Raw genomic sequence first — 22,031 nt, 5'->3', positions numbered from 1 at the left:
CTGTCCAAAAGCAGCCCATGGTCTGACCAGGTGGGCCAGCATTCCACACAAGTCAGTGCTTGACTCTGGAGAGATGGTCTTTTCCATGTTACCTTTCTGGTAGTGAACCTACGCTGTTCCTCTCACACACGCGATGTCACAGGATATGTACTTCACGATTCAAATGGTTCTATGTAGTCACCAAAACACAGTTCAAGGCAAGCATTAATTACCACTGAAGTCGATTCTTCTACTCTGTTCTCCTTCTCCACGTGCTTTTTAGCTTTCCTTGTTATTCCTTGGAGGATTACTTCCTTGTTTTCCTCTTTTATTGAAAAAAGCAATGCTTTTTCATTAAAACCATCACTGAAAAACCATCACCCAGGTTAATAAAACTTTGTAGGGAAGAGCCAAGGCAAAGAGCCAAGGCAGCGTTACTTACCCACCACCTGTGGGAGAGAAGAGGCCTCCATATCCAGCATTATTGAGCCCTTCTCTATACATGTCCTTAGCTCGAACAAGCTGTGCAGGGACAAGGTGGCCACGTGAGGTTTGCTCCATCGCTCCCCACCTTGTTCTACTTTCTCCTCAAACTTGATCCACCTACGAGAGGGCAGAGCATCAAGATTGTGTTAAAGTGGTCGGCTCCTTGCAGACACACACCCCTGTAAGAGGTGAGACAGCTGAACCATCACGGCATACTGATGAGTTCCAGCACACACGTTTTCCCACACATCTCTAAGGCCACAAATCCATGATTGAGTTGCAAATGAATAGGTATGTGCCAGCCGAGCAGCGAGAACTCTCTGCCTGCTTGCAAAGAATTGATTGCAAATGTGAAATAAAACACATTATCATTCACCACTTTCATCAGGATCTAAACTTACAGCCCTTAAATTTGTTCCAAGGCAGCTTCGGCAGCTGAGCTAAGACCAGTGACCCCGTCCTCAGTCTGCGCATGCAGACTATAACCCGACCCTGCATCACAGCAACCAGCACGGCTTCACTGATGCTTTCCTAGGCCCGGTGGAGAGAAGTTCAGGTAACTACAGTAACACTTAAATGATCTCAAATGAGGAGGGCTGAGCACCACAAAACACACAGGGCTGGGGGTGGGCAGGAATAAATCATCATTTCTGTAAATAAGCTGACTTGTATTCAAGTATTCAAATCCAGACAATAAAATCTGAAAGTTTCAGCCACCACCAAAACTCAGCAGCACCAGATGATACTGCCTCGTACCCATGGGCTGGCATGAGACTGAGAAGCGCATCCCAACCGAATCTGAAGGTGTTTTTGGCACAAGAAGTGAGCTGCCAAAGGAAAAGACACCAACTAAGGGTTCTTTCCCTCCACACTCTAGCTGCTGTTTAATGATTTAACAAAGTAGGTCTAAAAAAACCACAGAAAGCTCACCTCTAGTTGAAGATTAGAGCAAAGGTGAAATCCCATTCTCTGCAAAATACTCTTTATGCCCCTAAACCCATGTCCCAAATCAGGTGAGCACGAGGTTCCACCTCCACCTCCAGCCTTGACCCTGCTCTTGGCTACGCTGCACCCAGCCAGGGGTCTCCACGGATGGGTAGCCCAGGACAGAGCAAACTACTCCTTCTGTGGGGCTTGAGGAGATTTCCCCTAGCTCATGCCTTTGCCACGCCAGGAAAAGGAAAAGGATGGCCACAGGCCTTTTGCCTTTAGCACAGCACCCAGCAACGGCTTTGGTATAAGCTCAGAGTGCGGGACAAGGAAGGTCCTTTAACAGCATCTAATCACAAAGCAGAAGTGCCTTTTAATCCTGTCTCAAGATACTGTTTTAATATATGTGGAAAGTGAAAATTCCAGTGACTAATAAAAGGGGATTATTAAGAGAAAAAAAAACCACTTGTAAAGGGAAGGAAGCCCATAAATTGGTTCAAAAGAACGTTATTAACACCAAGCAAAATTATATTTAATCCTGGAAAAGGTATTACTTGAGGATTAATCAATTATACTTTCAGTTGCAAATAATGCTTTCTGAGACCATAAAAAAAAACTCAAACAATGAAAAAAAACCCAACAAATTGCTATTTTGCCCAAGCTAAAAGCCTGAATTACATCTCAAATTAATAAGGTTCTGCTTAGTTCACAAAACCCAGGTACCTCCTAGGACACCTAAGGGACTCAGGCAGCTGCCAACCCACGAATTTGGAAGGACGGAGATGGGGTGTGACTGAGATGCAGTCTGTCCCACTCGGGCAAATGACCACGCGTTTGTCTTTTCGGTGGAAGTGCGTTACTCGCGACTACTGGTATTTGCTTTCTGTTTGCTTTTCTCACTATAACCCACAATACAAATACAATAAACCAAATATTAACTCACCAATCTCTAGAGCACAGTCTTCCTAGGGCGCGTTCCCGCCACCCATGCCAGCGGGAATTCCCTGCCAGCAAGGTGCTTTCCAAACACCCCGAAGCAGCTTTAGACTCTTGGTTCTGAAGCCCACCATCCCCTACGCAAACCAACGTGAGTACTTAGTTAAGCCAAGCTCTGCACGTGGCTTTCCGCGCGTTTAATCAACGCCACCTCCTTTGGTTTTGGGTTGGGTTTGTTCCTAAAAATCTGCTTTTGCACAACAGCCTGCTCACAGCTAGTTTTTCCTGTGGGCAGGAAAAACATGGTGGACTTTCAAGGTGTCCACCTCACGGCCGTCTCTTTTGCCCCCTCCACTGTGGGGCTGACGCTTACTATCGCGTGACTGGAGAATTGTACAGCTCTCAACAGAGCTGCCCGAGCACTGAAAGCAGTGCTGTCTGCAGCCTAGCAGCACCGTACTGTTTCAAGGCAAAAGATTATCTCCACTGTTATTTGAGAAAACAAACAGCCAAATTACCCTCCTGATCTCTATTCCACTCTGCTCTTGACATCCACATAATCTTCCTGACTGCAAGCTGTACTTCACTTGCAATAGCCAGTAAACATCCCCGTGACCACATTAGAGAAGCAGCAAGGTATGACATAAACCACCCACGTGCTGTTATGCCTCTTGGGCCCTGGAAATGACACTGATGGCTCCGGCAAAGCTCGCCTAGCACTGGGGACTTCTGAACTTGGGTACCTATCAGCTTCATTGGCTCCAAAGGGCTGAGGCTTGCAAGAAAAATCTGCCATAGTGCACTTGGTTCCCTCCAGAATAACACCCTGTAATCGATGTGTGCCCAGGAGCCAATGGCACAGTCAGTGTATGCATACTGTGAAGACAGGTAGCATCCCTGCTACCACAGAGGCAGGAGCCACCATGGGTTTTATTTTTAGACCTTCAAAAAGGACTGTGTAAAAGGAGCATTAATATAACGTGTGAAAGGCTGAAGGATATAGATGTACCGTCTGACAGAGCCTATAGAATAAAAAAAGACTGTAACAGAAGACAAAAAAAAGCTACCCACCATCCATCCCACAGTCTTTTCATGCCTCTTCCATCACCCCATGACCTGTCTGCCATCCCCTCACCTTGCAGGATGACAATCCACACACTACGGTGGACACATTTTAGTCCCCAAAGGTACTGTACAGAACCTCAGCATAGACTGGCGGCCTCCAGCTGCTTCAAGTCTTTTTCTAGTTTGCCCTGTAGCCCACTGCTGAAATGCAAACTTGTCTCAGTGCAAGAACCTGTCCATCCACACCAGGCAAATCGATCACGAGCACCAAGAAAACAAACAAGGGGTACCCAGTGACCCAAATCTTCAGGTTACCCTTTAACAGCAACAAACCTTCCCTTTTGCTGCTCTATTTCTAACGCATTTACAGGCTTTGTGGTGAAACCCCGGGTATGCTAAGGATGCTCTTCCAAAGCGTCCCTTTACTGTGAGCCACAACACCACAAGATGCTAACAAGGGACAGAACTGCATGAAGGAACATGACATCCTTGAGCCCTGGTCATAGGCTGTTCTTATCTACCATCAGAAATGTCCCCTCCTGCAGGAGGACAGCTACAGTCCACTTGTACCGGGGCTGTTAACAGGCAGCTCAATGCATGCCAGTCAAGAACCAGGATGAGCAACTAAAGGTCCCCTTCTGGAAATATCTTTGAATCAGCAGCCTTAAGGTTCTTGCTAGACATTTCTCTGTGGCACGGACCCCTTATCTTTCCATTGCCCAGAACGGCTGTGGAAGGGAGCGTGTAATTTGCAAAACCCTTTCAATAGAAACACTCTTCCCTGATGGCTTCCATGCTCTTCCAAGCCTTACACCTGCATGGCTGGCAGCTCCTCTGCCCGCAGAAGCACTGAGCTAGCCAGCTCCGGCTGGTACGCCCTGCACTCGGAGTGGTTCCACAGCTTACAGCAGGGTTTGCTGTGCAAGACTGAGTCGTTTCAGGAAGATACCAAAAAATCCTGAATGATCACAGGCTCTGCCAGATCGCTATCAACAGAACAGCACATAAGTCAGGAGGTTGGGCCACATTTAGGAATTACGCAGCGCCTCAACCATGAAAAAACTTTAGCAAATTGTTATTAAAACCTTTTCCCACAGACCTGTCCTGTGTGCATGGACAGAGGAAAGCAGAATTGGCTGTAAAAAGCCAAGATGGGCACTGCAAATGACAAAATGCAAGTACTGAATGAAGTATAAGAGGGAAAAAAAGCAATAAAGGGAGAAACAGATGACCCACAAGTAAGAAGTCAAAGAGTAAAAGGTGAAGAGTCTTTAAACAGGTTCTTCAAGTGACCGAGAAGTAAAAATAAAGATAAGAGGGTAAAGGGGTAGGTGGTGGAGCAGTTCATTAAATTGCAGGTAAAGAAGATTAGGGTAACCAAACAACACGGGCTAACTACCAACACAGTAGATGCCCTTAAGACTGGAAGGTGGGGAAAGAGCTTAGCCCAGCCACAATAAAGGAAAACGAAAAGCCCCAAAGTGACTGAGGCAGACTGGGAATAGGGAAGGCAGAGCCCTGAACCGCTCCCAGCTGGGTGAGCACCTCTTTCTAGTGGGATGTATCAGGCCTTCACAGCAACCAAACTGCAATTAGGGCTTTACCTTTTAATGTAAACCCAATAAACTATTTTTACTGTATTAAAAAAACCCAAGCCACACAATTTATAAGGCTAGAGGCTGAATAGAAGTCTTCAGATCAGAATCCAATCCAATGGCTCTTTTAGCGGTATTCAGAAATAAACTACAGGTAACTTGTGTCAACCAGCTTTAAAAAGAAAAAAAAAAAACAAGCCATTTTTTTGCCATGGTTTTGGCATGGCTTTTTTGATCAAACCAAAAGTAGCATCAAAGAAACAAGCAGAGAACCTAACCAAGAAACTCAAACCAGTATTTGACACACACTGTGAACAATGTCTTCAAAAGAAAGAAAAAAATCTCCCAACTGGTGGTATGCAGTGGGGTGAGGCTTAAACCTACTTTTGGGTGACAGAACTGAAGTAGTTTTGACACGCCTGCAGGAGCTTTATTCAGGTACCGATTTCTGACAGCTCTGGCCAGGTCCCTGTCATTGACTGCAAAGCACTAATACCCCATACGTCTGTAACCCACTCAAATAAATCTGGACTCTGGTATTCTCTAGTTTTTGTTTCAAATGAATATTTAAACAACTCCCCAGATTCTCTCGTTTATCAAAGAAAGGCAATTCGAACTATACAGGCTCCTTTCTGTGGATTCTCCCAGCAATCCCATAGCATGGCTATCCCCCCCAGCTGAATGTCACAAAGGGATTGCCCGTGGGGGTCCTGCACAGCTGCCCTTCCCTTTCGGGGTAAAGGAAAACCAACCCACCTCGCAGTCTCCTTCCACTCCATCTCCTGTCCGTCGACGGCCAGAAGTTCATCCAGCTCTGTGAAAAGCTGTGGCGGCGCCGGGCTGTCATCTTCCTCTCCGAGGATGAAGCGGATGCGTTCGGCAGCGGGGGAGACTGCAGAGGTGAAAATACTGCGGTTAACGGCCTGCGAGATGACCAGGGATGTGCGGCTCCTCTCCTTCCCCTTCTCCCCAAAGCCATTCAGCTGTTTCTCCAGGCTGCCTTTTCCATTTGACATCCTAGTTGCTGCCGACGGAGGGGCGTGAGCGAGGGTATGTCTATCTCCCTCTCTCCCCTTCCTTGCCTCTCACTTAGCTTCTAAAATGTTCAAGCTGGGAGTAAAGTTCAGGAAAACTTGTCTCTTCCTACAGTCCTTAACTATGTTACAACAATTTGCAGCCCTTGTAAAAAATGCGCTATCAAGCTCAAAACCAATACGCTCTATGGTGCGTGCCCAAGGACCTTTCGTACTCTGATCAGCTGAAATCCTTCGCCCCCTTTTTTTATATGACGTAAAACCAGTTTCGGCCAAACCATTTTGGGGCTTGCGGTGACCGCATCCCACTGCTGGCTCTCCCCTCCCTGCCAACACAGCCAGGGCTCCCATTGGCCTGCAAGGCAGGCTGTAACCTCCCCGGACCTGCTGCTGGAAAACACAGGAATATTTAACAGAAAGGTTGTCTCATCTATACATGAAGAATGCGACCCAACGCATTTAGTCAGGCACCAATGCACTGAAAAAAAACAACTGCTCCCATTTGGAAGAGACTGCCCATTTAGACACAAGCAACTGTGTTCAACACTTGCTCTTTTAATAGCGCAAGCAAAGTTCATCAGCATTATTAGCTCAAGAAAAATGAGTGAAAGGCCCTTCCCAGTGAAGAAACACAGGTGATTCAAAGTTAAAACCCAAGAACATCACTGTCCATGTCCCAAGACCTAAGGGCATCTCCCAAAGGCAGCTGGAGCTCATGCCACCAGAGTCACCTTGCTGGAGGACTTCTTGGGGTCTGCAGGTTTTTTCTGATGGTATCACCTTAAAACGAAGGTGTGATCATGTGAAATTTTAAGACAGACATCCTTTCTGCTGGATGTTTATTAGCATTAGAGTTAAACAGCAGACTATGAACTTTGAACAGTTCTGCTAAAAACTCTTTTCTTTTGAAAAGATCAGCTGTCTGTCTGTTGCAAAATAATTAATTACACCGGGTGTCCAATCACCATTGATTTTCCCTGGGTCAACAACGTCTCAATTTGTAATGGAAAAAAGAAAACACTAAGAAACATGCCTTTTCCTCCCTTTTTAAAAAACAAACACCCCCCCCCCCCAAAAAAAAAAAACAAACCCAAAGCAAACAACCACAAAACTTTCATAGCTTTCTTCTTGAATTACTCATCAAAGATTGATCAGTTAGGGTGATGATTCTTTCATAATATAGAACAGATTTCTATTCTGCTGAAAGGGTGTTTGCAGTCATGAGCCCCCTTGCAGTTCCCTGGGCATCCAAGTACATTGCCTGGTTCTGCAGCTGGGGGTGACAACACAGAATCACAGAACATGCTGGGTTGGAAGGGAACTCAAAGATCACCTAGTTCCAACCCCTTTGCCATGGGCAGCAACAGCCTCCACTAGCCCAAGTTGCCCAAAGCCCCATCCAGCCTGGCCTTGAACACTGCCAGGGAGGAGGGGGCTTTCACAACCCCTTCTGGGCAACCTCTGCCAGTGTCTCACCACCCTCAGAGTAAAGAATTTCTTCCTAATGTCTAATCTAGCCCTGCCCTCTTTCAGCTTGAAGCCACACATAGAGCCACGCATCTGGACACCCCTGCAGCACTCGGCCAGGATGGTATGGAGAGCACAGGCTTTAGGGCACACTAACAGCTACCAGTCTTTCGGTTTCTACAGCAGCCATGTGTCCCTTCTTTAGCATCCCAACCCAGTAGCAGAGAAGAATATAGCATATATATTGAATATATAGTAATGCATAGGCAATTCCTACAGCACTTATCTTTTTTCTCAAATACATTTCTCAGGATCTGTGAGGTGCAAAATGAGTATTTATTTGACTTGGATCTAACAGATGCACTTTGCAGAGCAGTTCTAAAAATCTATCTGCAAACACGCAGCCTTACGCCTGAAAATTGTCCCTGCAATTATAAAAGCAATTTGGACTAAAAATCCACGTCTAAACGGAACATTAGTATAAATAATTAAGATGATCCTTTTCTAAAAATGCAATTAACACTTGAGCTCATCTTGATACCATCAGCCCTACTCAACCACTGGTGCCAGGAGCTTGTGCTGAAACCAACGAGCCTGAGGAGGCAGGGTACAATTTCTTGCACATGTTTCAGAGCAGAGATGTCTCCCTAGGTGTATGCAGGACAAAACACCCACTCAAAGAGAGGCCACAGGTTGTGCCAAGGCTGCTAAATCCCACCATAGCACTGGGTTGCTTATAACCCAACAGGTTTTTTGTTATTTCTGTTGCAGTAACATCCTGGGTTTCGGGACATCCGATCACTTCAACAAGTGACACGGAGCAGAGCAAGCAGTTGGTGCATGGACCAACCTGGAAGAGAAATGACTGCAGAGCTTCCAGAGCTGCTGAAGGCATTGGCTGCAGCCAATGGGAAAATCCCTTCTTTCCAGTCATGTTGAAGTGGGTTTGTTAGATGGAAGTGTAACCTTGAGACTTGATCCTGTAACTTGGTCATCCCACAACCATCCCCACATTTTGCATCCCAAGAGCAATTACAGAAATGCTCCCACCCAACCTAGACATGCATCATACCTCACCCCTTCTTTCTTTTCTTCTTCCGTTTCTGCTAATTTCCTATTAGCTGCATTTAGCACAGATGATAAGGGTCAAAATCCAATTAAGGAATTTGCTGGGTCACAGGTCTCCTATGCCTTGCTTTACCACATGTTCTTTATTGCAATTTTGTAAGTTAATGGGCCGTTTATGGGTTGTTTATGTGCTCTCTTTAGCAAGGAGAACATATTTTCATCTTAATCTCTGGAGTGAACACTGTGTGCTCAGTGTGGGGCGGTATCAGACTTAAGAACCAGAGAGCAATTAACCTGGGAGGTGAACTCTGCAGACCTCCCCCTGCCCGACCTTTGAGCACCAACCCCACCAGCCTGCCCCAGCCTTGACCATCACCTTCGCTTCTCCCTAATCCATCCAGTTTAGGAGCTGCTGGAACCAGCACCATTAATGACAGGATCAGCTGCTGCTGCCACTAAGTCTTTTTAATATTATTTTCCTTGCTATCTCATTCAAGAAACAGCCTGATGCCCAACAGACATATGTAGCAGAGAAAACAGTAATCCACAGATTTAGTCAGCCAGGATTATATTTTTCCCCTGAATGGAAGAGGAATTAAGGTATTAATTGCAGATGGTAAAGTGCTCCAATTCAACATCTGAACAGAGGTCTTGTCATCTGTAAGCAACACGTCTTGCCCAGAGAAGCTGTGGATGCCCCTGGACCCCTGGCAGTGTTCAAGGCCAGGCTGGATGGCACTTTGGACAACCTGGGCTGCTGGAGGGTGTCCCCTGCTCATGGCAGGGCAGGTGGAACCACAAGGGCTTTGAGGTTCCTTCCAACCCAAACCAGTCTGGGGCTGTGTGATCCTCCTACCCCCACCCCCACCTGCCCCCGGCCCCTTTCCTGCTTCTGCGTTCAGTCACCAGCAGTTTGTGGTGACTTATAAACTACACCACTTGCAGAAGAGCATGAACACATCAGCAGTTTCTCCTAGTTCAGTTCAGGCCAATTACGAGTACAATTTATACCCTCAGGTTCCCAAAGGCAAAATCAATCTCCATCAACAGAAAGAAATCTCAGGGAGCTCAGAAACAGAGAGAGACACATTCTAGCACGACAACCTCAGATCAAGCACAGCTGAACTTCCCGGTCTGACGTCGGTCTCCCTCCTGCAACTGCTGGCTCTGGTGAAGAGCCCTCCTGCACTGCCCTGCACGATGGAAGAACAGGAGCAAGGCGTGGAGTGCTCCCTGCCATGCACCGCAATGCCAGGGGGCTTCGTGGAATCGGCAAGTATCCTGAAGTCACCATCCTGCTTCAGCAGAGCCTCACTTGCTGTGGGTGGAAGGTGGTTATAGCTCAGTTCTTCAAGTGTATGATGCTGCCTTGGGGTAGGGGAACGGGACAGACTCTTTTGTGTCCGTGTCTCAGTAAAACCGCCTCTTCTCCAACCAGCCAACACGTTTTTCCTCCTGTTTTCTTGGCTTGCTGTTACCAGTGACATGTCTCAATACCCATGGGACCTGCACCTCAGCCACTGCTTCCTCGATCCCAGGCCAAAGAGACCATCTAACATGAAGTTCTCTGTTACTCTGAAGTATGTCAGCAGCTACAAAAGTCCCCAAGAGACCTGGTGTAAATCCTTCTTCAAAGCCTGTGGTAACGGTATCAAGGAAGGCTATTTGTCAAACGTGCTTTCCAAATACCCTTATTAAAATAGGAGAAGATTATACTCCCCATTAATTTCTGGGATTGCTCTCAGCCAAAATTTGGTTCAGATCCATCTCCCATCTGAAGTCCAAGCAAGCTAGTTAAGTGAAACACCTATGCAGATCAGATTTTATCAGATTTGAAGACGTTTTCTTTCTAATTTCTTTCACTTCCAAAATTAATCAATTACCCCAAACAACTTCAAACGTGTGAATGTTGACACAAGACCTTGAGCAGTTTTGCTACTTCCCTTATGATTTACACCTTTGATCAACCGCTGTTCATTTTCCTGGCCATTCTTACACAGCCAAGCCCCAGAGTTTGAGTGTTTTTAGCCACAATTCCAGGCGCTACCTGGGGGTAAGTTTCTGCCAAGGATAACTGCCCCATGCTCCGGTCAGCATTACTAACAAGAGCAGCAAACCAGGCAGCCTTACTCTTCCAACCCCCCCAACAGCAACAACCTATATGGGCTTCGTGCCTCGCAGGTCAGATGAAACACAAGCACTGAGCTCCATGGAACAGAGACAGTGAAAAATGGTTCCTAAGGACAGGAGAATAGAACAAAGTCCATTACAACTCGCTTGAATTCTGTCATCAGAAGCAGCAGTATGCTAAACCCATGATGATGACACATCCCCAATAAGACCAGAAGTCACACTATGTTGTCTTCACAGTTACATTCTTGCTCTGCATCTACTTGGCTTGATTAATAAAGTCAAGAGCAAGTTCTGTTACTTGATTTGGCAAAAATTGCAGAGGAAAGCTTCTAAATCAAGACCAGGTAAGATGTGACAGTGAGAATGTGATGTGACACTTCAGAGAACCATTCAAAAGCAAGCAGGGAGGGTTTTATGGCTCACAGTTTTACCAGCTTCCTTGAAAGACTAACCCAAAGGGAGTCAAACCTGAAACCAGGAGTCACCAAAAATCATCACCTTGGACATATTCACTGGTCCACATACAGCACCCCACATGCTAAGCGAAGGCCACAGGGTGAGGCAAAGGATGTGCTCTCAGTTCCCTAGCAATACTGTGCAGTGTTTCTGGAGCGCTGCTCCTGTTCGAGCACGGCATGTAGGCTCTCTGTGCTCCTCCTGCACCTTTCTGGGTAAGTACTGTTACTCTCTTTATGGGAGAGATAGCGGTCAAATTACGTAACACCAATTTCTGCAGCACAACCCAGCTGAGAAACCATTTCCCGATTCCCCAAGTGCTCCATCAAGTGAAAGCATCCTTGAGTGCTGCCGAAGAAGCCAACTGCACGGAGATCTGCACGCGACACCTGCTTACGGAAACACCTGCACCTAAAACCGCTGCCTAGCAGCCCCACACCAGGCCTTCCCCAGGGCCCTGCAGAACCCACTTCTGAGGGATCAACCTACCAGCTAATCACTCTGAGCAAGCGTGAGAATCGCTGTTTTCCTTTTTTCTTGTTTTTTCTTCCTCACAGAGGTAAATGATCCCTTTTTGACCCCACGCTTGGTGCTGGCTGGCTGAAAGGCAGATTAGACTTGTCCACAGCTGAATTTAGCGGTCTGCGGGGCACGCTCCCCGCTCTACCCAGATCCCACCCCAGGCTGTTTTTTTCACAACTATGGGGGGCAAAAGCAGAGAGTGCTATTCAAGCTGCTTGATCCATCTTGCAGCAAACATCCCCCATCCCTCGATCGTGACCCTTCCCATCACTGGCTGCCTCTTGAATAATCCTTTTTTTTTTTTCTGCTGGATGATTGTACTGCATGATTGTACACGTTCTTCTGTAAGCTCCTCTGCAGCATGTGGCACATATTAAGTCTTTGATCTGCAAAAACTCTTCAGTAGTAGACAAATGCTTACTAATAACGTATCCCCTCAAGTGCCAGAAGAATGGTAGCTTTTACGTAACAATTTGCTGAGTTTTCTCAGCTGCTGTTGTCTTCAGTGCTGCTGTGCTCTTGTATGGAAGTTCTGTCTACAGGTGTTTTATTGAAACCCTCCTTGGGCACGCAGAGGCAGAGAAAAAGACCCTTCTCCCAAATGCGTCCCAAATCAACTTGCCCATGGCAGACAGCGGACAGGGCAAGGTGCGCAGCATGGACAAACCATCTGGCAACCTTTCCAGCAAAAGCAGCAACATCGAACAAACAAGCTGGTCAGCCTGAACATAAATGCACTGCCCACAGGAGGAGGAAGGTGGCTACCACACGGATGTGACAGAGAGACCACTGGATGCTATACCTTGAGCCTAATTGGGAACTTATCCCAATACTGTTCCACTTGAGAGAGAGAGAGAGAGACCATCAATAACTGTCTTGAAAAACACTCTGCTTTTTTCAGCCGTAGACAGTAACAATGATATCTGTAGGATATCGTCAGGAGCAGAGGCAGCTGCATAGTCCAAATGGAATGCATTATTGATAGCCGCCCACAGAGATGCGATTAGCCAGTTGAGCCAGACTGAATATTTAATGTATTAACAACGCGAGTCTCTGCCTGCTCAAAACAACGCGAGGTTCCACTGATTTCCAGGGTGCGGAACCAGCTGTACGTGGACGCAATTCTCTGTGGGCACACTGTAGCGAGATGCTAATCACCAGTGACTAGCTTATGAACTGACAGAAAAACTGGAGAGGTCTCTTTCTCTATCTCCCCCCTCCTTTTTTTTTTCATTTTCTGGATTTGACGAGTGCCATTTTTAATTGCATTGAAGGCAGTGATGCCTCCAACACTTATTTTTACTAAACAAGTAGCCCACACTTCTGTGCCTTAGCCTGTGCCCTATAACAAACCAAACCATTTTTAAGCCCTGGCATGATATAAAACTACATAACAAGAGATTCATTACAAAATATGGATCACGACGGTATTTTTTGACTAGTCCTGGAGGTCAGCCATCTTACTTCGAGTTGTGCAAAACTGCTACAGCAGCACATTTTTAAGGAGCTATTACTGAGCAGTTGCCAAAAAAGACTTTAATAAAGAAAAAGCAGCATCTAGAGAAAGCCTGGCTTTCTTCCAAGCTTTGTAACGTTTCCCCCTGTCACAGAGATACGGGATGCTGTCTGGCATCGCACCTCCTTTGGACCCAACTAACAGCCAAGTCTCCAGTTAAACCATTTAGCAGTGCAGCGGCTGCCATATGTAACAAAGTTCAAAAACTGCTCCCTAATTCTCTGCGTTTTCCTTTTCCTCTGGCTTTTCTCCATTTTCCTTTTCAAAGCACTACAGCTTTCACAGTCCCTTGCAGACACGTGTGCCATTTACCCTTCCGGGATCCCGACAGGGTCCTATTCTCATATCTTAAACATCTTAGTCACGTTAGTGATCATGCACAACTGCCCTTGTACCCTCAGCACCATCGCATCAACAACACAATGGGGGCACAAAGCAACTCCTCAACATGAGCCAGCGCAAGAGGAAATTCCTGCTCCTCTGGTGAGCAAAAAGAAAGGTATTTTCTCCTCCAACACTGTAACGTGGCTCCCCCAAAGACAATTGCAAAACTGTCTTGATGTGACGCAGTCCCTGAGTAAGTACTGTCATTCCCTTGCATCAGTTACAAGCCCCCCTGCCAAACTATTTGTTATTTTTTAGGTTTGCCACTGATCATTTACCTATGCCCCCATTTTTTAGGTAATGGTGAGAGTACAGTGACATTTTTTAAGGACACAACTATAACAACTCTGGGCTCTTCTTCTGAATTTAAGCTTTCATGCAGTGACAAGAAGAAACTTCCCTTCCCTCTCTGTGCTTTCAAACCAGCCCTCTGGCTGGAATAGTCAATTTTATGCCTATTAAGCTCTTCTCACAGGCAGGGCTTCATCATTGTCTGTTTGTCCCGTTCAATCAATCTCCACATCAGCTCTGACCATTTCAGCACTTCAGAAGTCTTCTCCTGTGAGGGCTCGGCAGAAGAGACCGACCTGCAGAGGAAGGAACCCAAGCACAAACATGCGAGGATTTCAATTCTTCATTTCCCCTGATCCAGTGCGTGCCGAGCCCTTTGTCCCATGTGTTTTTCAGCCAGTGTCTCCGGCTGAAACGGAGCCCATCTCTGTTGCCAGGCAGTATTTCAAGGAGTACTGAATGTCTCTGGCATCCGACACTTTTTGCTTTCAACTCTTTCATTCTGCTCCCCCTCTCACCCTGTTTTAAATGTTGCCTCGTCCACCTCAGGCATGGAGAGAAAAAAAAAAAAGTTCATTGCTATTCCTTACAATCATTGCAGGAGACTAACTGGTGTACGAGACCAAAATACATGCACAGAGAGCGTTCTGCAGGCTGTTATTTCTTCGTGATCACCTGCCCTGCTTCAAGCACCACGGAGCAGAGAGATGCCACGGGCTCCCACCCGCCTTAAGGCTCAGCAGCACAAATTACTGCTGGGGGAGAGGAAGGAGGGAGAGCTAAATCAATGAGGTCTTATTTTTCCATTGCTTGGCACACCGGACCATTATTTATGACATGGGTATCGATGGATGGGTCCCACCTGAGTGGGTTTCATCTGCCAGGGGTCACAGACCCAAGATAGGTACCTCAAACCTGATAGAATAACTAACCCAAGAAGCTGCATCAAACTGAATCTCATTTTCAAGGCTGACAAACGCTTCTTCAGAACTCATAACATGACACTGGTGTGTGTAAAATTATCTCAAGGATCAATACTCAAAGGCAGTGTTTGTTACCAGGGATCATTTTAAACAGCCATGAAAACAGCTCTCCTGCTTGGGTTGAGAAAAGTACAGCAAAGGGGACACTGTAGCAGTTGACAGCGGGAAAATGAAGGTACAAATAAACATGGAGAGCTCTCTGTTACTGACAGAAGCAGACCTGGTCTTCACCAGAGCACATGGCAGATGTGGGAGGCTCTCCTTTTCTGCATGTGATGGGGATAAGGGGTATGCATTGGCCGTTTGGACAAATGCACATCTCCACGTTGGAATCATCAATGTGTGTATTCGGTAGCCTAGATCCATCTGGATCTTTGGAGGCCACCTCATCTTGAATATCAGCAGGAGTAAGGCGCCAACCTTCTTTGAACAAAGCTCAGCTTTTCTTTTTTTCCATCACCTCCTGAAAAGCCTCATTCAGTGACAAACCACCCTTTTGGCTCTCAAAGGTTAACAGCCACTTATCTCCAAAACTGCAAAGCCAGCCTGTGGATTCAGACAATGCTTTCATTGACTTGGAGGGCAGCAGGATTTGGCCTGACGGAGCAGTTACAAAACCAGTCAGTTTCATGTTTGGACACTGGTTTTCCTCATACTTCCCTGCTGCAACAAAGTGAGGTGAATCAAGTAGACCCATCTTGCCAGACCTGCACTTCGGGTGACCACGCTGATTCTGTATTTTAAGCCCTGATAAAAGCCTGTCCTCAGCACTTCCCTCACTTGGCATCCCTGGACAACATCCTCATGAAACTGTCACCGTTTGTTAGTGGTGTAGCAAAGCAAAGCTTTTGTTGGATAAATCGCTTCTCTGAGGGCTTTTTCTTTTTCTCCCAGAGTCAGAACGATTCAAAAAAGGGCTTCTGCAATGGTATTTCAGTAGCAGAAAGACCCTATTGAGATACAGATACAATAACCAGTTTCGTTCCTGCCTTTAAAGATTAACCACCGTTAACTTGAGGCTCAGAGTGGCTTCAGGCTGCCAGCAGCACACTCCTTCCAACTGCCTTCCCAGAAAGAAACTCCTGATTCAAGTCCTTCTCAAAAGCCTTTGACATTTCTGCAGCTCTTGCTCTTCACCCATTTCCCCATGCAACAGCAAGTAGAGTTCAAGCTTCTGTCTCCTTTTTACTCTTAGCTTCACAGACTCACCCCTCACCTCCTACATGAGCACTAAACCTCCACAGAACATGATGATGCTGGGGAAAAACAGGCTCCATGGTTCACAGGCAAGGTCTGCACCTTCCTTTGCGCCCCACTACTCTGAAGCAGAACCCAGACCGACCAAAACCTGCAGTCCCATCCCTCCCTCCGTATAAGAACAACTCAGTTGCTTGGTGAAATACTCTCATTCAACAAATGTCAAAAGCACAAACAAATGTCCAAGAAGAGAAAACAACTTGGGATACAAGAAGTTTGTAAAAAGAATTTAAAATTCAAGAGAAGGACGACAAGATGTTTGTGCAACGCGTGCCAGGCTAGGAATGCATAGCCTACCCTCCTGTGTCACCCTGGGGCACATCAACTGGCCCCATTTTATTGTTAACGTTGGTGTCTACTGCACAGAAGAGGAAAGAACGATTCTCATCAGACTCCAGGGTACAATAAGAAAGAAAAATGACTCAGACAAGGCACTAACTTGAGGGGATTTGCTAAGGACTCACCTACACTGGGAGGCAGTTACGCTGCTTTATGCAGATTTCTGTAATTCCATCGAACACACACCAGCATCGAGTATTTCCATGTTTGCGAAATGAATACAACCAGGACCTATGCTAGCAAAACTGTGCATGAAAAACTAAACCCCACCACCATTGTCCCATGTGTTTACACAGTGAAACTAAGCATAGGCCAGCTTTCGGTAAGCGGCTGTACTGTAATTAAGATCAATATACTCAGGAAAAGGATACTGCCAAAACCAAGGAAGGAAGAAAGCTAGTTCAAACAAACCTAACTCTCTTTTTTCACACTGACAAATGAGAAATTTGGTATCTAGAGACACATCTGGAGACTAATGAAGGAACGCAAAGCTAGCCACAGAGATATACTTTTACTGAAACAACAGAGGCTCAAAAGCTGCAAGGAAGCACAAATATATGAAAAAGGAGGCAGAGCCCCTCTTCACTGTTCCACTTTAGAACATCTTAAGTCCAACACAAGACAAAGCCAGAGTCAAAGGAAAATGAGTGAACATGAGACACAAGGAAGATTCAATCAAAAACTGGAGTATAAGTACAGAAGGCATACAAGGAAAATTAATTATTTAAGAAAATTACCAGCAGGAGCTTGAGAACCAGTGGGTGAACCGGACCACCTCAGAGCATGACAGCCAATTAAGAGGATTAAAGGTTTTGCAGAAAAGCAAACCGGTTTCTTTGTGTGAAAATTCACCGCAGAGGTGGGTGGAAAAACACCTAACCTTTTTTGCAGCTGGGACGTGAAGGAGGAAGAAAAGATAGGAGGAATTCAGCAATAAGTGGCCAAGATCCCCTGTGCTCACACCTCATAAGACCCCATCCAGCCCTGAGGTTTTAGTGAGGCCTGGAACATTTTCAACACCCTGAAACCAAAAAAACTATAATCAATCCAAGAATTGTTAAGAATTGGTAACGTAATACAGGATACCACCTAACACAGAGGGAAGAAAGCACCCCAAACTATTTCATCTGATTGCCATATCTTTCTAGAGCGCAGGTACTGCTCTTCAGAGGTTTTCTAACATTGCTTGACCACACCACAGTTTCAAGAAGTGCCCAAGGTTAGCATGCCTTTATTTTTCTTCCACCGCCAAAAACACAGCTACGCTGAGCTGCCACAGCCTGTCCGGACTCACGCAGACCGGGGTGGCTGTAGTTAAAAACAAAACCATTAGCAGAGTTCTGGGAAAGGAAGGGCTAGTTAAGCAGATTTATTTTTTTTTTTGCTTTCTTTCTTTTAAGCTCCTAAATGCAACTTTAGCAATTATTGGTTTATGTAATTGCCTAACATTTAATGTTTACAGCAACATTTTACAACTAATTTACATGTAGTTCACTAAATGCTTTAGGGTTAATTGGTCTTTTGTCGTGCATTAAGTAGCTTGTTAATTATTAGACAGTTGGGAGGAAAAAACAAGTAGGGGGTCAGTTTGAGGATGGCTTGGACTGAACAGAATTGCTGCTTGTAATTAGCAAAATGCACAGGGGTGATCTTTGCTGAGGCAGTGACCTTCCAAATGGTCAACCCCGTGTCTAACCCCAAAGCGGGCAAGCCAGGAGCAAATGGCATGTTTTACAGGATCATGGCGTCACCTTTATCATACCTATGCAAAAGAGAATACAACAGGGCTAATTCTCTGACCTCACCCTTACAGCGTGTGTGTGCGAGGTCAAGATGAAACCACAGGAGGAGAGAGAGAGAAGGTGCCTGGTATCAAGAATGTAACAGGGAAAACTGGCATTTTTTTAACCCACTTCAGACAAAATGGGTGGAACAAGGCACATGGAGTGTATCAGAGGGATGTTTCACTGGGACACCCCATGACAACCAAAATCAAGCACCCACATTTCCCAGCTTCTTGACTAGCGCACATCTAGGCCACATCTCAATACCATATTGTGACACAAGTGATTCTGGACCTGACGTGCTAAAATGGAGCTCTGTGACACCTCTGCATTTTCTGCTCTGAGCGCGGTAAGCCCAGGTGCATCCCAAGGGATGGGAATGATTTGGAAGAAAAAACATACAATTCAGCATGCTTCCCTGGGGCTGCCCTTCTATCTAACGAAAGTGTGCTTTGGACACGACATCATAACTTAGAACCCAACATTAATAACTTAATTACCAAGTTGGCCCTGCTTTGAGCAGGGGTTTGGTCCAGATGACCTCTATACGAGCCTTCCAACCTAATTGATTCTATTCCATTAGTGAACACCACATATAGCTAATCTCCAACTCCAGTTATCCCATCTGCTGCCCAAGCACAAACACTTTGCCAGGTTCTCAGAACAACTTTTAGTAATGAAGAGAGACTGGAAACCCCAGATGCTGGTTTTAATGATCTGCTTGGCATCATGGTCTGGAAGTTGAGATTAGACATTCAAGTAAGAAAAAGCCAACTCTCCATATTAGAGGCACTTGCAAAAAAACCCAAACCACATCCAACTTGAAAAATTTATGTGCTGTCTTTCCTGTGCAAAGCGTTCCCATGGCTTCTTCTCACCAAGTGCCCCTGCTCCATCTTCTTTGGCTTTTAGCAAGATGGAACTATTATTAACCATGTGTCCTGTGGCAGCCCAAAACGTTTTGTTGAGGAGCCCACGCCCAAATTACTCAGGATGCAGCACAGACAGACCCGAGTAGGCTAAATGGAGGCACTAGGAGCAATTAAACCAAACGGACTGGATGCCTGGGCTCCAAATGCATTAGAGAAATCAGATACATTTCTTGCACAGACAGCATCATTCCAAAATGAAGTGACCTTTGCCACATACACCTTGACTGGAGCTATTACGTACTTAGGTCAACAAAAAAGATTGTTTTTTGAGGACCCTCCATGACAACTACCTCTTTGGAAACACCAAGGGCTGCCCCAGCACAACAAGTCTGACTTCATGTGCTGTCCCTCAAGACCACCCAGAGCAAAACAGCAGAACGGCTGCAAAACAACACCACTTCCTCTGCATTCAGGGCATCGGCCTTGGCCACCTCAACGCAGAGTCAAACTCTACCTGTACCTTTTAAATACCTTCCCAAGGCCTCATCTCCAAAAGCACTGAGCACCTGGAAGCAGAGTTGGCTTTAAGAAGTGTCCAGGACTTAAACAAAACAAAACAAGAAGGAGGCTGGGAAGGAAGGATGGAAGGAAGGAAAGAAGTCAGCCAGGTACTACTTTTTAACAACTTGGGATGTAAATTGCAAACCAGCAATGAGCAGTGCTTTTCAAAATGTGTTCTATCAAAACAACATTCCCTCAAATGTAAATCATAAGTACTGGTCTCCTTAGAGTAATTAAATGCTATCTTTATTTCTTTTTAATTGCTCCCACTGCATTTTAAATTGCTTTTTAAAAGTATAGACGTATAAAAACACGATTAATTGAAACACTGAGCTGTTAAAACATGGGAATTAAACTTACAAACTCTGCAGTCCTACTGTTGCTTAAAATCCACTATTGAGAAATAAGGAATGGACTACTTGTTTTTCAAAAATACCTAATTATTAAGAAAGTCTTAGTTTGTGGCAAGATTCTGCAAATCATTAATTGTGATAACTCAGCATGAGAATGCTGCTGCTTCCCCTCTGACCTCAGGAACAGGCATGCACTCAGGGGTGGGTTTAAGAACAGCAACATGGAAACGTCACCCTTCTTGAGCCCGAATGCTTTTTTGCTCCCAGCACCTCAGCCACACACTCCCCTTCCACCCTGGGACTGGCATCTCTGCTCGGACCGGTCCGTTTTCTAGGTGCTGCTTAGTGCACGGCCACAAAAACAGTTAAATGGTCGTGGCACCAGTTAAATGGCCATGACACCAGTTAAGTGGCCACACAGGCAAGGGCAGGTGCTGCTGTCAGGGAGGCAGAAAGAAGTTGAGGCGCGATGGGAGCTTCATACCCCAAGAGAAACGTGCAGCCAGCGTTACAAGCCAGCCTGCAGAAGCATGCCATACAGTTAAGCCATCTCGGACGGGGCTGTTGAAAGTTCACAGCCCAGCAGCTGGGCAGGGCTCAGTTAATACCGATATTCAAAGGACCCTGTGCCGGTGCCAAGCACGCAGTTCGTATGACAAGGGTCGCTTTGTCTCGCATCCCCCTCCACCTCCCAGCACATGGGAAACTTCAGAAATTCCCTTGCCGAGGAGAACAACTAAGCTGAGTAACTTGGAATTACAGGCTTTCAAGGTTAGTTTGCTGCTGGAGCCAAGACATATTTCCAGTGCTTCTCAGGACTGAAAACAACCTTCTACTTTTAATGACTTGCCTTTTATCTTTAATAAGGGATTAGGAGTTATTTTTCCAGCTAATACCTTAAAATCCAGATAATCATAAAAGCAATCAGTAATACCCAATGTATGTTAATTACTCATTTTCTTCTCGTCTCTCGATGGCGTGCTGTCACTCATGTACATTAATTTGTCTATAATAAGGCTGAAAATCAAAATCAACAAAAGGCTTCAGGTCCTTTGGGGAGTCACAGGTTTAGACTTGGAGGATTAACAACAGATTGTATCTGTGACAACAGTGAAGAAAACAACGTCATGGCCAGAGACACGCTGAACTCTCCAGCCAGCCATTTACCTGCCACGTTCCTGCATGCTAACTTCCCACAGGACTCAAACAAAGCACAAGACTGCTGTTAAGATAAGCTAGCAAAGGCACTGGACAAACTTTTCAGCTAGATGGCAATAAGGGGAGTCAAAGCCATGCCCGCCGAGTTATTCCCAGTGAAATGTGATCCTAAAATAATTCGACATTCTCTGTAATAGGCTACACTGGCCTTTCCGAAGGGAATCTGTGGGAACAGCAGCTGTAGGAGCTTTACATTCAAGACCAGATGGTGGCAGAGGGGAAAGTCGAAGGTGCTGGAATAACGATGACAAACAGTATATTGCTCAGATGGAAAACACCTATGACTGCATAAAGACTGGAATGGTTAGGATGTCACTGAAAGACAATGTCCAGCTATACATATCCTCTTGAGGGCAGAAAGGCAACTTTCTTCTACCCAGGTTTACGAAAACGCTGGACCAAACACTGCTGCTGACAGTTCCCACACTGCTGTCAGGAAGGTCAGTCTGGCAAGCACTGCTGGAGAGCATGGAAGGAAGGAGACACTTCTGCAAGTGCAGAGGAGGATGTCCCCAGAAGGCTGAGTTCCAGACAAAACCCTCAGGTCACAGCCTGGTCAGGAAGGAATTCCCACTGTCAATAGCAAAGCACCATACAACTGTGTTCAAGACAGTTCCCAAGGCCTGTTTCTCCAGTCCAGAGCTGCTGCTGAGCCGTTTCAGTGAGCTGTGTGATTGACTTTTACAAAAACGGTACTGCTGGCACCAGTAAGCTCTCAAAAACCGCTCTGTATGAGCCTCAGCTGATGGCCATAGCATATAGGATGTGCTGTACTTGTGCAAACAGCTTGCTCCCACAAACA

General features: G+C 45.9%; 1 protein-coding gene across 2 annotated transcripts in view; it reads right to left on the bottom strand.

Annotated features, from left to right (window-relative positions):
- The window catches only part of SLC4A4 (solute carrier family 4 member 4), a 149,285-nt gene that overhangs the window by 84,272 nt on the left and 42,982 nt on the right, over positions 1-22,031 (bottom strand). For both annotated transcript variants that reach the window (XM_084263508.1, XM_084263507.1), the window contains exons 3-4: positions 5,748-5,883; positions 422-582 (exon numbers count right to left, since the gene is read on the bottom strand). In XM_084263508.1, the coding sequence (XP_084119634.1) occupies positions 422-582; positions 5,748-5,883 (297 nt within the window). The remainder of the gene's footprint in view (positions 1-421; positions 583-5,747; positions 5,884-22,031) is intronic.

This window comes from Gallinula chloropus (genome assembly GCF_964237585.1).
Source record: "Gallinula chloropus genome assembly, chromosome: 4".
NCBI classification, from domain to species: domain Eukaryota; kingdom Metazoa; phylum Chordata; class Aves; order Gruiformes; family Rallidae; genus Gallinula; species Gallinula chloropus.
Note: the sequence above shows the minus strand (reverse complement) of the source record. Positions and strands in the feature narration are given on the sequence as shown.